Below are 17176 nucleotides of genomic sequence, written 5' to 3'. Positions count from 1 at the left end.
TGGCGTTCCCAGGAGTAATTTAATTTGATGGTATTCCACATCTGGTCTGCGCTGCACATTGGATAATGATTATTCGATATAAAACAAGGATTCACTGAAATGATGAAGAATTCCATCAGCCTGAAAGTGACCTACTTGCTATCTTTCTAATAAGGTCTCTTTTAATCCATGTACCTTCTCTGTTGATCATTGCTTTATGTTAACAATTTTTCCTGATACTATGTTTGGATGATGGGTTTCCAGTTTATATCACCCATCATTGGTGGAGTAGATGATGTATTGGTATCAAGGTGCCTGAACTCTGGCAAACTAATTGAGCCTATTTGCACTCATTGACCCAGGCCACTGGAACCTGTAGAGGCAGTTTTCTGTGCAGTGTGTCCTGGTTATACCTACAAGTGCTAGCTAACATCCCTGTTCATTGAACAATCTGTGATTACATTTATGTTGACCCTGGAGAAAACTAATTACTTTGCCAAAAATGTTCCATGCTTCAGTAGCCTTTGCAAATGTGGGGAAACTAAGATATGTTAAATTGAACAAACCATTTGATTCTTGGTGTATTCACTAAATGCTTGCTTTTGATGTTTGTGTTTTAGCTGGAAGAGGAAAGATCTGTACTTAATAACCAGTTGTTAGAGATGAAAAAGAGGTAAGCTTTCCCAGGTGTGTGTGTGTGTGTGTTCAAGTATACAGTTCTATGGAAAATATAACAAAATGTAATACAAAGCTAATAGTACAGAAAAATGTGGTTCTTTCTTCCTAACCTCCAGTAGTGAAATGTACTGGGACCGTTGCACAATTTGGCATTGAAATAATTTTGCATATGGAATACTAAAAATACATGCAAACAATATTTTTACTATTTTCCACACTAAAAGTTGGGTGAAAATGTAACTGGCTTAATATTAGGACACATTCAGCAGAACTTAATCTAGTATTTACCAGCTTCTGTTATTCAATTAACTGTCTTCTACCTTTTTACTGATGCTAAATTCTCCTAATTTCAGTAACCAAATAGTTTAGTGATATTTTTAGTCTTTGCTGGAGTATTAGATCGCTTACACATCTGACAAATGCACCTAAGGCAACCCCCACTTCTTTCAACACTGTTTTTACATACTAAGAAATTGTTCTGGGTTGCTGGGACTCCTCCATTGGAAACCATATCCTCCAGTGAATGGTCCCAAAGTACAAACTTTACTCTGGTCCCACTTAATGTAGTGTTTGTAAAGGAAAACTGGAAAGCTCAGTTGGACAGGTACCATCTTGTGAGCTGTATGTAGGAAAAACTGTAGATTTGTCTTGGAGAAATTATATGATGCTTGGGGAAGGATCCTGCTCTTCACAAAACTGATTCCTCTGGCTAATAAAGGGATCATTAAGCTGAACTCAATCAAATAAAACAGTAAAATTACATATATTTTTTTGGTAATTTTAGTGGCAGGTATGAGATGTCATCTTAATATTCATGCAAAGTTTCTTAGTTATCCGTTTAATGTGTTGACCCCATTTTTGTTCCCTAACAACTTGATTTCCTTTGGATGTGCCATGCTCTATTACATTTTGCACTTTTCCAAAGAACAGTATGTACATGGTATATTACACAAGTAAAAGCTATGGATCTGATCATTATAATAATGCACAGATGTAAGATCATAGAGTATCATAGAACACTGAGACCTTAACTCATCCTGTTACTAGAATCACCCAGTATCTAGAGCAGCAGTTCTCAAACTGTCGGTCGGAACCCCAAAGTGGGTCGCGATCCCATTTTAATGGAGTTGCCAGGGTTGACTTGGACTTGGTGGGGCTCAGGGCCGAAGCCTGACGGATTCAGCGCTGGGCGGCGGGGCTCCAGTTACAGGCCCCCTGGTTGGGACTGAAGCCCTTGGACTTCGGCTTGGACCCCTTCCCCGCCCAGGGCAGTGGGGCTCGGGCTTTGGCTCTGGCTCCCCGTCCTGGGGCAGTGGGAATCAGGCAGACTCAGGCTTCGGTCCCCCCTCCTGGGGTTGTGTAGTAATTTTTGTTGTCAGAAGGGGTCGCAGTGCCATGAAGTTTGAGAACCCCCGATCTAGATACATACTCTCGTTTAAGTATGTTTTTTAATAAAGGGGTGGGAATGAGAAGAGAGAACCTGAAAATATAGAGGGGGCAGACCCTCAGCTAGTGTAAATTGTCATAGCTCAGCAGAAGTCAATCAAACTGTGACAGTTTACCCCAGCTGGGGATCTGCTCCAGAATTTGTGATATAGAAGAAATGAGAAGGTGTGTAGGGTGTGTTGGCTTCTTTGAGCTTGACCTCAACCAGGAACCATAAAATGTAACTATTTAAAGCTACAGGTACATTTAGACTCTCTTTGCAAAGTTTCACAAGCAAGGACAATATCATTACGTCCAATATAGTAAAAAATAAATCATTCCCCTCAGATAGACATTTAATGATGCATTTTTACATTTGTGGATACTCTCTGTATGGCAGCTGCCAGAGATAAACACTGACACTTGTACAATGATTGCCAGATCTGTCCATCCTTACATACCTTCAGTCACTTGTCCTAAAAGTCTACATGCAACACCAGTGTTTTAATGGCATATGTGACAAACATGATTATTCTGTTTTATGAAATAGGCTGTGATATGAAGGCCAAAATAAGCACTAGAACAGTGGTTCTCAAACTTTTGTACTAGTGACCCCTTTCACATAGCAAGCCTCTGAGTGCAACCCCCCATTATAAATTAAAGACACTTTTTTATATATTTAACAATATTATAAAAGCTGGAGGGAAAGCAGGGTTGGGGTGGAGGCTGACAGCTTGTGACCCCCCCCCCCCCCCCGTAATAACCTTGCGACCCCCTGAGGGGTCCCGATCCCCAGTTTGAGAATCCCTGCACTAGAACAAGTCAGCCTGATTCAAACAGGCTAACAGCCACTGATGCTAAAATTTGCTGGAACGTGACATTAATTTTATGCTAAAAACTATAGGAGTTAGGCTAGCCATGCCTAATTAAATAAAAAATGTCTCTTTCCTCATCCATATTCCCACCCCCACCCACTAAAAATGGTGTCAGTTGATGTTTTCCCCCCTGCCTTCCTTAGACTTTCTGGATGCAGAAGCTGAGACATCTTTTATTTTAATTTGGCCAAATGTCCAGCTAGCAGCAGCTTCCCCACCTTCCTTCACCCACAGGAATTCCTTTTAGTATCAATGGACTGTCTATGAAATATTTCAGTCAGGAATGACAAATGGTTGATATTTATGAATCTGAAACTAAGAGAGGATTCTCTGTTTCTTCAGCTCATTAGATTCATTGTGGATTGCTAACTGTCTTACTGTCTTTGAGCTTGCGCTATTTATCAATACTCATTTCACTCCTCTCTCTTCCCTTTCCTACCCTTGCTTCCTTTGCTATATCTGTGTGTCTTTAATGGTAAGACTCAAGAAAGTCTATCCACGTTACAATAAATAATTTTTTTTTTAAGTAAAGTTGTTGTACATATTTTTTGGCTGCCTTTGTCCCTCAGTGTCTTGCTTTTGTTTTGTAAAATACTCAGCAGTATATATATTTCTATTTTTTACAACAAAAAAGTCAGTGCAAATTTAGTTCTTCTTTACTGTATTTTGCATTTCTCTCTCATGTTTCTAACATGTGGTTCTTATTATCTTGCATTTTTAAAGCTTGCCCAGTAACACTTTAAGGTACTTGCTTCATTATTGGAATTTCTTATTTTTGTAGTAAGGGAAGAATCTGGGTACTTTGATGTGAAAAGGAATCCATATCTCACATGACTTATATATACTCTGCACAGAGTGTAATTTAACTTCTTATACAGGTGTTTTCTTTACGGCACTTGGAATTGTTGTGTAAAACTAATACAATCCAACATCTATGTGCTACCTAAACTATTTGAGACTTGTTAGTAAATAGACATTTGGGGTATGAAGAGATGAATTTTGAATAACAGCACCCATCTTATTACCAGATGATCATGAGTATTTTCCAGCTGCTTTCTCTTGCAAGTCATTATATAAAGCTAATTCCAACTCAACATGCATCCTTCAAGTTTAACTCACCCTAATACTACCTCATACTGCAGATGATATTGAAGATTAGAATATCAGATGAGTGGATTATCTGGTGATACTGATAGGTGAATGTGCTTCAGGCCTAAGTGAAAACACTGCTTAAAGCAACACACCTACAGTATTTGTAGGTTTTTCCTTTTTGCACTTTTTAGAATACCTGAGTGGGTCCATGACACTTCAAGATTTTCTTCCTAAAGACACTGCCCTCTAAATGATAAGGCAATGGTACATGAAAGGCATCTTTCTCTCCTCCTCTTGTTCTCTCTCCTTCATTCTGCTCCCCTCTTCTTTCTCCTTTGTGTTTGTATAATATAGAGAGTTATACACACACATAGAGTACTTATAAATGCATGCAATCTCTCCCCCTCTAAGTACAGTGTAATTTGCCCTCCTTTACGTATCAGACCTCCCCAGTGCCCACATTGTATCTCCCCCTTTTACCAATATTAAAAAATGGTCAGCTATCCATCCTTTACTGATTTTTGTACAAAACACTTGTGTGATGCTTTGAGATAAAGATTTGACAAAGTTGAAATGTTGGACAATATTTTGATTCAACTTCCCGAGGGCTCCCATCTTCCACCGCTGCCTTCTGAGGGAAGACAAACCCCATAGTACTGGGTCCCTGTACGTGAAGGGTTTGGGAGCAGTAACTCGACAACATATTTTCCCTTCTTCCAAGTGTACTGTGTGGTCTGGGCTCTATGGGGGGTGGGGGTGGGGGGGGGGGAGGAGATCCGTGCAATGTGTCATCAACCCCCTCCTGTTACTCCCAAAAAACAGTGGGGGTTTCTCTGCAGACCTTGCTTTGTCTATCCGGTCTCATCACTCTGCACTGCGTCCCCAGTTCAGCAAAGCATTTAAGCATGTGTTTAATTTAGAGCAGTGAGTAATCCCATTGAAAACCCATGACATTGCTCCCATGCTTAAAGTTAAGCACAGGCTTAAGTGCTTTGCTGAATCAGTGCCAGTGAAAGCACTTGAGGGGAGACTCATTAAATGCTTTTTGTTAATGAAAGCCTAGGTTTGTATTAGTAGGAGAGATTCTTTACTCAACACTTCAATTTTGTGTTTCCATGATATTTACTTTGATTGTAAAAACAGGAACCTGAATGTTGTGAGGTGTGTACATCACTCTCCATAAACCCCAGATTCTCCACTTATTACTTCCATTCATGAGTATAAGCATAATCTTAACAATGAAAGAATTACTTGTACTGTCATTGTTGCTTGAGTTTTCTATTAATCCTGAGTCACTGACAGTATTGTATGTCATGGGCTGGATATCATGGGTCTCACTAACTGTAGATATCATGGATATTAAAAATCTCCAACTTGGGCCTATCAGTTATCCTATATCTAGTGTGCATTGTTCTGTAAGGACATACTGTAATATTGATCACTTGGATAGTCTTAATAGATTTTAGTTTCATTTGATTACTTGGCTGACAATCATTGACATTCAATCTTCTTGAAGAATCTGCTCCTTCATGATTGAAACTTAAGTACTCCTCCAGCTAAATTAGGTGGTCAGTTTTCTCAGAAGTGTATAAATAAAAAAGACAGTTAAGAACTTGAAAAAGATGGCCATGATTTTCAAAATGGAGGTGCCTAATGTTAGGCTCCTAATTCCATATTTAGATACCTAGAAAAGTGGTCTGATTTTCAAAAACATGGTGCTCCTGGCAGTTCCTGTTGAAGGGGATCAGTGGAAACTGATGGAGCATCCATGCTTTTGAAAATCAGGCCACTTTTCTAGGTGCTTAAATGTTGGGTGTAAGAGTCTTAACTCTGAGCACTCAGTTTTTAAAATCATGGTTGGTCATGCAACTCTGTGACTTTCAAAACTAAAAGGTATTTTTGCAGCAGTAGCCCTCAGAGCACAAGTTCTCATTATGTGGGTACATGAACTCATTGGGACACTTATGAATATTAAGATACAAGACTTTATCATATCCCTTAACATTTTGGGATGTTATTCCTGTTCTGGTCTGCTATTATTGGCACTCTTTTCCCTTGCTATTGAGAAGATAAACTATTTCCTCAATGCTCAATCCACATGCTCAATCGGTGATGCTCTCAGACCTCACCACTGTGGGGTTAATGTTAAATATGGTGCCCCGGTGGTATCATTTTGCACCACCTGTTAACCCATTGGACTACTTTTTAAGTCATTTACTCAATGCATGAAAACAAATAGGAATGGAGTGTTTTTCAGACAGCCTACTCATTTATGAACTGTGCATGTTGGGGTTTAAAAAGTCTACTTCCGTGTAGTAAAAGAACAAATTCTGAATGGACTTCTGCTAAGACAGTAGCTATTGTTAAGGCCCAATAGTTCTCAAAATATATCTCTATGGAGAACATGACATTACTGAAATAAGTGAGGACCAGCTGATATTTCCACCATCATCCATGCTTTGCATGACAATTGTATAATGAGCTTTGCATGTACTTTTTGTTGCTTGTTAATAGTTATTCCAAGAAATAACACAACTCTGAAGTTAGGTTTTTGTGGATCATTCTGTGCAACACTTTTTTTGATTCTATATCTTCCCAATCTATTAACTTTTTTCTTTAAATTCAAATGGATGCGATGATATGCAGATTCTGGCATGTATCTACGTAGGTAAACTTTTTACTTTGTTTCCACAGTAGTAAAATCCAAAATGATTTTGCAAATATAAAATCTCAGAGAAATATCGAACTGGAACATGCTTTTAAGAAAATTTTCTAATGATAGTCTAATATTTTAAATTAACTATGAAACCTAATTTTCTTGGTTGATTTAAGCAATGTTAACTGAACAACTCTTCAGATGATTTCTGGAACTCTTTGACTTTCTTTTAGAGAATCCGTATTAAAAAAAGAAATAGATGAAGAGAGAGCTTCTTTACAGAAATCCATCAGTGTTACTAGTGCCTTGATCACAGAGAAAGATGAAGAACTGGAAAAACTCAGAAATGAGGTATCTTTTTAGAACCATAGTAGTCAAACTGTAAGGTGTCATTGGCTTCTTTAAAACGTTTTATTAATGAATTCTGGAACATCCAGATTTTTCCAAAACTGCTCCCTAAAGTTGAGCTTCTAAATCATTCCTTCGGTGTCCAAATAGGTGGCTGATATTCAGAGGCGTTCCGCATCCATTGGCTTCCTTAGGAGTTGTGGGTGCTCTCAGCACCTCTGAAAATTAGGCCACTTGTTTACGTAGGTGTCTAAATAGGGATATAAAATCCTGCTTTGAGCACTCACTTTTGAAGAGCTTGTTGCTATTTCTGTCTTTACTTTTTTTCAAATCAAAGTAGGCTTTAAACATTGTTTTTTGTGTTTGTCATATGTTTACTGGCTTATCTTTTTGGTGGTAATCTAGCATTTATTCTACTACAATAACATTCCCTCATTGCTTTTGGTTTTACTCCAAACTGCCTAAGCACTCCCAATTAATTATTGCAGATCACAGTGCTCCGTGGAGAAAATGCCTCTGCAAAAACCTTGCAGTCAGTAGTTCAGTCACTGGAGTCCGATAAGTTGAAACTTGAGCAAAAGGTGAAGAACCTGGAGCAGAAACTCAAAGAGAACAAGAAACAGCCTTCTTCTATCACTAGCTCCTCAGGTAACACACAGACTGTCCATGTACTGTATCGGTGCTCCCACTCGGGGCGACTTGAGCATTTTCGTACCTTTGCTGTTAACTGATCAATATTGCGTACTGTAAACCAGACCATTAGCAGAGATCTTAATATGTCGAACTTCCTCTACTGTGATGGCTTTACCATTGTTCAATAATCAAGTGTAAGACTTTGAATGAAGGAAATGGGACTAAATTAAAATCTTAAAATCTGGTAACATTATTGATGTCACTAGTTGCTCCCACTTACATCAATGATGAATTTGTCCTGAAATATCCGTGTGAATCCATTTAAAATTCCTATCCCTATAAATGGTATATTTTTCCTGTGCAAAAGAGCATTTCTTAATGAAGTCTATTATGACTCCTGGAAACCTGTTCTGTCACACCAGGAAAAGAAATCAGACCTGGTTTTAGCACAGGACTGGGAGCCAGGATCCTTGTGAGTTCTAGTCCCAGATTTTTTGTGGACTCCCTCTACCTTTTTCCAAGTCACTTACAGTTTCTGCTTTGGTTTCTCCATCTGTAAAATGGAGAGAATATTTGCCTCATAGGGAATTTGAAAAGGTTAGTTACTGCTTGTATATCACTTGAACATGTAATTTATGATATTGAAAGTACTTCTGTATAACATACCAGTGCTAAATGTCAGATATATCAACATAAGTCACTTTATTGATGGCTTCTACTGACTGATTTAGAAATATATGGACATGAGTTTATCCCAGAGGGTAGAGAACTTGCATGGTTTTGGTTTGTTATTGTGTTTCATAATAAGGTTGCAGGATTTTTACATCTTGCTTTTTTCTTTAAAAGGTGACACTGCTGCTAATCCACTCCAAGAAGAAAAAGCAGAGGAGAACCAGGTATTGGATCTGAAATATCCACACTCTAAAGTAATAACATACCTTTACCAGCCTGGGCTTGAGTAAAATGTCTTCCCAAAGATAGCTTACTAGATCCTATCTAAATCGGGTTGTAATGGATTGCTTTGTAACCCCTTCGTTCCTGATTCTCTGAGTAGCTGAAAAAGAATATGACTGGCAGAGGGAAGAGGATGATGGAGTGACCAGACAGCAAGTGTGAAAAATCGGGACGGGGGTGGGGGGCAATAGGAGCCTATGTAAGAAAAAGACCCAAAAATCTGGACGGTCCCTATCAAATCGGACACCTGGTCACCCTAGAGGTGTGTGGCAGCTGTGGAAGTGGCCTTGGGGATGTGTAGCCAGGGAGGAACCAGGGCAAGAGGGTAGAGGCAGAAGAACAGGATACTTTATGGCAAGTAGAGGGCCCCAGAGAGAGTCCGGACCAGCTGGCTGGTCACAGGCCACAGCAACTGACCAGCCAGCTGAGAATTGGTGGGAAGGGGCATGCCTAGGTGCCTGGGTAGGAGGAGCTGCCAGATGGGTTGTTGCTTATTGAGTATACCCAGTTGATCAAGGAAGCTGATGGGCCACATTAATGGCACGTCAGATTAAAAGAGTCAGTTAAAAGCTAAGATCAGAATTTTCAACCCTAGGTGCTAAAGCTAAGCCTTTAATCCAATGAGAATTGTGATGCTTGCTACCTCAGAAAAGCAAGTACCTATCTTCAGGCTCATGCAGTTGAAAACATTGGTCTTTTGCTTCATTAACCTAACTGCAGAATTTCACTCAAACTTGGGGGCGGGGGGAATTGCTCAGGTATAACGGAATATTCCTGGTAAAAGGCTTATGAAAAACGTACACAAATGATAATATGATTATTACTTTAGCTAACGAACCTGTAAAGTTATTTATGCTACTTAACATGCTATCCAGTTTCCTGCAGCATCTATCCTCATGGATGGTAAACAAAAAATAGCATGCATAACCATGAAACAATTTCACCTGTTTAAAGATGAGTAGAATGTAATATGTAACATGCACAAGTCCATGGGACCAGATCTAATGCATCCAAGGGTGCTGAGGAAATTGGCTGGTGTGATTTCAGAGCCATTGGCCATTATCTTTGAAAACTCATAGCAATCAGGAGAGGTCCCAGACGATTGAAAAAGGCAAATATAGTGCCCATATTTAAAAAAAGGGAAGAAGGAGAACCTGGGGAACTACAAACCAGTCAGCCTCACCTCAATCCCTGGAAAAATCATGGAGCAGGTCCTCAAGGAAACCATTTTGAAGCACTTGGAGGAGAGGAAGGTGATTAGGAACATGGATTCATCAAGGGCAAGTCATGTCTGACCAACCTGATTGCCTTCTATGATGAGATAACTGGCTCTGTGGATATGGGGAAAGCAGTGAATGTGATATATCTTAACTTTAGCAAAGCTTTTGATATGGTCTCCCACAGTATTCTTACCAGGAAGTTAAAAAAGTATGGATTGGATGAATGGACTATAAGGTGGATACAAAGCTGGCTAGATTGTCGGGCTCAACAGGTAATGATCAATGGCTTGATGTCTAGTTGGCAGCTGGTATCAAGAGGAGTGCCCCAGGGGTCGGTCCTGGGGCCGGTTTTGTTCAACATCTTTATTAATGATCTGGATGATGGGATGGATTGCACCGTCAGCAAGTTCGCGGATATTAAGCTGGGGGGAGAGGGAGATATGCTGGAGGGTAGGGAGAGGGTCCAGAGTGACCTAGACAAATTGGAAGTTTGGACCAAAAGAAATGTGATGAGGTTCAACAAGGACAAGTGCAGAGTCCTGCACTTAGGATGGAAGAATCCCATGCACCAGTACAGACTGGGGACCGACTGGCTAAGCAGCAGTTCTGCAGAAAAGGACCTGGGGATTACAGTGGACAAGAAGCTGGATATGAGTCAGCAGTGTGCCCTTGTTGCCAAGAAGGCTAACGGCATATTGGGCTGCATTAGTAGGAGCCTTGCCAGCAGATCGAGGGAAGTGATTATTCAGCACTGGTGAGGCGACATCTGGAGCATCCAGTTTTGGGCCCCCCAATACAGAAATAATGTGGACAAATTGGAGAGAGTCCAGTGGAGGGCAACGAAAATGATCAGGGGGCTGAGGCACATGACTTACAAGGAGATGCTGAGGGAACTGGGCTTGTTTAGTCTGCAGAAGAGAAGAGTGAGGGGGGATTTGATAGCATCCTTCAACTACCTGAAGGGGGGTTCCAAAGAGGATGGAGCTTAACTGTTCTCAGTGGTGGCAGATGACAGAACAAGGAGCAATGGTCTCAAATTGCAGTGGGGGAGATCTAGGTTGATATTAGGAAAAACTATTTCATTAGGAGGGTAGTGAAGCACTGGAATAACTTACCTAGGAAGGTGGTGGAATCTCCATCCTTAAAGGTTTTTAAGGCCCAGATTGACAAAGCCCTGGCTGGGATGATTTAGTTGGTGTTGGTCCTGCTTAGAGCACGGGGTTGGACTAGATGATCTCCTGAGATATCTTCCAACCCTAATCTTCTATGATTGTATGTTTATTTGGTTACAAGTTAAAGTCCTGGAATGGGGAATACCAATCTGTTTCCTAGTAACATAGTGTGTGTATAGATTAGAAGCAGTGTCATTAACATTCTAACCTCTGGTTTCTTTTTCTGTTTTTTTTTCTCTTCGTGTCCCTTGCTTTCATCCGTTGCTGGCAACATTTTCCTCCAATCAGCATATGGTTTGTTTCTGCTTTCTACGCTTTTTTATTCGCTGCATTAATTTGCTGTGTATTGCTTAGCTCACTTAGCTGCTTTCTATTCAGCTATGGGAAAACTCATATGGTCTTTTATCAGAATGCTGTAAATGTCTGCAGTCTGGTCTGGGGGTTCAGACTGCCTTTGGGGGGCCCAAGTTCAGAGATAATGCATGCCCTGTATTATTCCATTGCCCATTTAGGGCCCATTCACTTGTTAGTGCCTCACTAATAAGTCAGGTTAAAAGAAAAAGATGAAATTTTGATACACTATATGCAGCCAAGCTGCATAATTCTTATCAAAATCTTTAAATTTCTTCATAAAAATGCATTAAAGGAATGATGGTAACATTGTCTGTGTAGCTGTCCCCCATCCTCAGTTTATTACCATGATTAGATGAACGCTAATAGATACGGCATTAGTCTCTCACGCTGTTACATAATTAGGAGGTAATGTACAGTTCCATTTAATGGAGGGGTGAATGGGGACATGTTGGGTGCTTTGGTGGGTGAGAATGGAGAAACAAATACCATTCATGTTTCCATTATGTTTGTGATCAAAGACATCCTGGCACAGTGAGATTATCAAATGTAGAGCAGATCAGCATGTTCTGATCCAGTTTACTTTTTTTTTTCCTGGATTGTCAATGGTGAATTTGTTCCTTGCCTCAGTCTTCTCCTCAGATTCTGAGGGACAACACTGGAAAACGTTCTGTTTTAGCCACCTAACAGATACAGCACAGGCCTATGTAGTGGAGGCTTCCCTTGAGCTGCTCCCCTGGCCCTACCAATACATTTAAGACACCTTCTGGAGAGGGGTTGATCTAGGGACAAGCCCTTTGGGACTCTGCTGAAGCTGTCAGCAGGAACGCCTGATGTGGTAATAGTTCTGCAATGTGGTCACTTATCCACTGGAAGCCCACCATCGTGTTTCAGACTGGCCAGCTGTTGGGTGAACCATTGTTAGTTGCTGGTCAGAATTCACACAACTCAGAGATGCTTGAAATATTTTCTTGGTTTGAAAGCCCTCCATCCCTTAATGTATTTTTCATAGCGTGACTATTTTAATGGTAAAAGCGAACAGCTCCTTTCTGTGACATTCAACCACCATTTCTGTGCTGCATATTGGTAATGCAGTCTAATTTTTGCTGATGTTTTCTGTACAAGTGTAATCCTAAAGCTTCGGAATGTCTTTTGGTTCTAAATATGTTACTCTTTGTTCTAAATCTCCCAGATTGACTTCCTGAATTCAGTAATAGTGGATCTTCAAAGGAAAAATGAAGAATTAAAGTTGAAGGTGGAAATGATGTCTGAAGCAGCTCTCAATGGCAATGAGGAGATAAACAATTATGACAGGTATTAATATTAAAAGAAAAGGTGTTTGGTTTATGTTGTGCTGATTCCACTATAAATCACTTCTGTCAGCCTGTGCAGCTGCAGCAGGTCAGCCTGACTGCCAACAGAGAGAGACCTGAGCCATGAAATGCAAACGTGACTTGCCCATATCTGTGGGGTGGCTGGATCCAGACTTTTTCTGGTCCATCTCTAACTTCTAGCTGATAGCACATGCTGTTTCTCTGCAGCTCTGAAACAAACATCAGCAGGTCCTGGTTATCAATTCCCAACAGTGACCCTGGCCCGCTACAAATTAGGAAAACACACTCTACTCCTAGAAGCTGATATCTGAATGCAAATGTGGAGGAACCAGTGCAGAGCTCAGCATTTTTTTAAATAATGGTGGTGGTGTATCCCCTGTATCAATGAAAAAAGAAACTATTTTTACCACTTCATACAAATGCCTTTGAAATAGTGGATGTGTATTTGTGTAGATTTCAAAATGTAATGAATCCTTTGTTTAATGGCTAGAGTGGGTATTATCACCATGTGAGGATCTGAGTAACTGCAGGGCTATGGGGGAATCCAGCTTTGCCCCCCTCCCCCCCCATGATTCTCTTCACTGCTTGTGATCCACTGATATATGCCTTGGTTTTAACAGCATTGGATGTTGTTATAAACTTTTATTTTAAAAAAAAATGTGGTTTTTTTTTGGTTTTGTTTTGTTTTGTTTTTTTGGTGGAAGTTTATAATAATGTCCTTTGGGTTTGTTCTCCTTTAAGAGAATATCCACCCTAACCTATACCAATTTTGATCTTGCAGCGAGGATGAAAATCAGTCAAAGAAAAAACCTCGCCTCTTCTGTGATATTTGCGACTGCTTTGATCTCCATGAAACTGAAGACTGTCCAACTCAGGCACAGGCATCCGATGACCCTCCCCATTCGACTTATCATGGCAGCAGAAAAGAAGAGCGCCCCTATTGTGAAATCTGTGAGGTGTTCGGGCACTGGACAACCAATTGCAATGACGACGAGACCTTCTAATACAATACAAAGCCAGGAAAACAAACTTTATTTGTATGCACTAATTCGACAGTTTACCCCACCAGCATTTGTGTGTACAGACATCAGGAAAAGGGACAGTGATTCTTGACACACACATCCTCGGTTTCAAACCTATAGATATTTTGATCTTCCATTCATAAAGATCTTATTCCCCCCCTTTAATAAACTAAAGTGAAGTATAAATAAATTATTTAATAATTACTTTTTGTCATTTATTCCCAAATTCTGGGTATCAACAATTTCTAACAAGAAATGTCCCCTATGCCATTAAATTTATCTATAGGAAAAATTTATAGGAACAAAGTATTATAGTTATGTTATAGCTTATTTAAAGACCTTAAAATTATGCTGTTAATTTTCATATTTGCACTAAGACATTTTAAGGCTGCATTTGTATATTTAGATTTTTTTAAGCTTTTGACACTGGAATGAGTTGAGAAATATTTCATCTTTATTTTCATCTACTCGTTAACTATTTTACTGTGCTCTTGATCAAAGAACATGAGCTCTGTGCACTACATATATACGTAGTGCGTTTCTTTCCATTGGACTACACTATGAAATTTATAAAATCATGAAGCAGGTAAGAAAACATAAGCTACTGTGGGGAATTTTTAAAAACCTGTATGCTGTGCACACTTACTACCATTTATGTGACATCCATTTTTTGCATTATTTCAGCTCCTATACAGTGTGTGTGTGTGTATATATACATATATATATATTAAAAAATATATTTTGGAAAAAACATGTCTTCTCATTCACGTTTTTAAATTTTTATTAGCAGTCATCACAGGACCTGTTTATGGGATAAACAGTACAACATGACTACTTCATTTGTTGACTTAAAAATATAAAACCACCTCAGTATTGGGAGATTTTTATTAATGTGTTTCCTGTGAAAAAAATCTTTCAGCACACTTGTATCCTCTAGCAGGTTTTCAGTAAAGTTCATAGGAAATGAAGCATCTATGCTAACTATTTCATGATACGGTTTCCCTGGTTTTTATTTTATTTTCAGATGAATGTAACATGGAAAATTCAACATTAATAATTGTGGATTTTCTTATAAGCAAAAACATAACAAGGAATGAAGAAATCTAAACCATCAGAACACAACGTGGTCTAGCTTGTGTCACTCGTACTAATGTTGAGATGTACCTTATTACACAGACACTTACATTAGTTTCAGAGGGGCTGCTCACATAGTAAGAAAACACTCAACATGAGCCAGGGTGGACCCATCAGACCCTAAATCACTTATTCAGATGGTTTAAATCTATCTTCTTTTGAATGTCTTCTAGCATATGTAAAAAGGACTGAAACTATACTGTATCTTCCCTGCTACCTGTACAATATACAGTATAGGGTTTACTCTTTTATATAACTGTATATAAACCTTTGATGTATTTTTCTCAAGATTATCAACCAAGTATCTGGCACATGATATAAAGTCAATCTGTAATAATTTTAAATTGGGGGTAACGAATGTATTCTAGTAATAGGAACAAAAGCAGGGAAATCAGTATTAATTTAAAGAATTGAGTGTACTGTATCTCCTTTAATAAATGGTTATTCTCGTCACCTTTGTCTTGCATTCTTGCTATTGCTCAGAGACTGTGCAGGGGCCCTTCTTATTATTTAGAAATCAAAAAGAAATAGATAAATGGAAGAACTTTTCTAGTGACTGGGAGTGATGTGTGATGTTCCCAGAGCCCTGGCTACATCCCTGTACCTCCAAATCCCACAGGGAAAAAGCCCATCCATTATGGATTGTGTGGGATTATTCTACTAGAAAGGAAGGGATTGAGTAAGAAAATTTCCATTTGGGTTGCTGGGGCCCCAAACAACCTGTGTTCTAGAACCTATTTATTTTTAATGTAGAAAGGCTGTCTGAGATTTACTTGTCATTCAAGGAAGATGTGTTTTGGAATGTCAAAAGGGGGCAGTGAAGCTTCCAAAATGTATAGCGGATTTACATTCAAATGGGTACTCAGGTCAATTTAGGCTTTCTAAAAAATAATTTGCAAAACAACTTTAATAGAAATGTTTACATATTATATATATATTTTTAAATTCCAGTGACAACAGTCTCTGATGTGGATTTAAACACTGGGGCAGGTGCTGTATTTGTACAATGCCTGGCACATTGGAGCTCTGATCAGGGCCTCTCTGCACTACTGCCATACAAATAATGATTAACTTAGTACAGCTACCACGGTATCCTGACAGATTTGTACACTCTCAAAGGCATTTCCCCATCGATGACATCTGGGTCATTTCCTTGTCTACCTGGTGTAGGGGAGGTTTGAAAGTTGTTGGTCAATAGCTAAACATTCACCATGGATTGTGCCAAAGCTTCTGCTATTGCAGAGGGAAACTGTGCCATGAAAACAATTCCCACTTGTCAGGAAATTCACTCTAGAATACAGCAGGATTGTAAAACATGCTGTCCTGGTGTATTTTTACTTGATGAGCTTTGGGGCAGTAACGAACCCGGACAGGATGGGGCAAGGCAGCAAGAATAAAGGGGTGTGGCTACTGCCTGGTCAGCTGAGAGAGAGATTGGGTGGAGAGGGGTGCAAAGAAGCATGCTTGAGTAGAAGGAGTTGTCAAAAGGCCTAGAACAGCGATACTCAGACTGAGGCTCGAGAGCCGCAAGTGGCTCTTCAATGGGGGAGGGATAGCTCAGTGGTTTGAGCATTAGCCTGCTAAACCCAGGCTTGAGTTCAGTCTTTGAGGGGGCCACTTAAGGATCTGGGGCAAAATCAGTACTTGGTCCTGCTAGTGAAGGCAGGGGGCTGGACTTGATGACCTTTCAAGGTCCCTTCCAGTAGGGTTACCATACTAAAAGTTTTTAAAAAGAGGACACTTCATGGGGCCCTGGCCCCGCCCCAACTCCGCTCCTTCCCCTTACCCAGGGCTGGCTCCAGGCACCAGCCCTCCAAGCATGTGCTTTCATCTGGAGGGGGGCGGCGCTCACCTGGGGAGAGTGGAGCTGCAGTGGGCTCGCCGCCCTCCCCTGGCGCTCCGGTCGGCCGGGGAGAGTGGGGCCGCGGCCGGGCTCACCGCTCTCCCCCCGGAGCTCTGGCCGGCCGGGGAGAGCGGGGCCATGGCTGCACTCCCCGCCGGGGGGGCAGCAGGATGCTTTTTTGCCTGCGGCGGCAAAAAAGTCCAAGCCGGCCCTGCCCTGAGCGCCCCGCATTCCCCCTCCTCCTCCCTCCCAGCCACGCAAAAAGGGCTGCCTGAGTGCTACCGGCTTCACGGTTTGCCGGGCAGCCCCCAGATCTCCAAACCCTGCGCCCCAGCCGGGCGCTTCCCCTCCCAGGCTCTGACTGCGCTGGGGAAGCGCCCGGCCCGGGGCGCAGGGTCTGGAGGTCTGGGGGCTGCCCGGCAAACCGTGAAGCCGGTAGCGCTTGGGCAGCTCGGCTCTT

The 17176-nt window shown here is 40.7% G+C and overlaps 1 protein-coding gene across 13 annotated transcripts in view; it reads left to right on the top strand.

Annotated features, from left to right (window-relative positions):
- CLIP1 (CAP-Gly domain containing linker protein 1) overlaps positions 1-15326 on the top strand; it is a 121952-nt gene extending 106626 nt beyond the window's left edge. For 8 of the 13 annotated variants that reach the window (XM_054006159.1, XM_054006166.1, XM_054006163.1 and 5 more), the window contains 7 exons: positions 600-652; positions 3681-3701; positions 6939-7056; positions 7542-7701; positions 8533-8582; positions 12576-12697; positions 13499-15326. In XM_054006159.1, coding sequence (XP_053862134.1) covers positions 600-652; positions 3681-3701; positions 6939-7056; positions 7542-7701; positions 8533-8582; positions 12576-12697; positions 13499-13721 — 747 coding nt within the window. In that variant the 3' untranslated portion in view covers positions 13722-15326. The remainder of the gene's footprint in view (positions 1-599; positions 653-3680; positions 3702-6938; positions 7057-7541; positions 7702-8532; positions 8583-12575; positions 12698-13498) is intronic. The other 5 variants (XM_054006171.1, XM_054006162.1, XM_054006169.1 and 2 more) reach the window with 1 other exon arrangement.
- The last annotated feature ends 1850 nt before the right edge of the window (positions 15327-17176 follow it).

Source organism: Malaclemys terrapin, chromosome 16 (assembly GCF_027887155.1).
Source record: "Malaclemys terrapin pileata isolate rMalTer1 chromosome 16, rMalTer1.hap1, whole genome shotgun sequence".
NCBI classification, from domain to species: Eukaryota; Metazoa; Chordata; order Testudines; family Emydidae; genus Malaclemys; species Malaclemys terrapin.
This window is presented reverse-complemented; position numbering and strand designations above follow the sequence as displayed.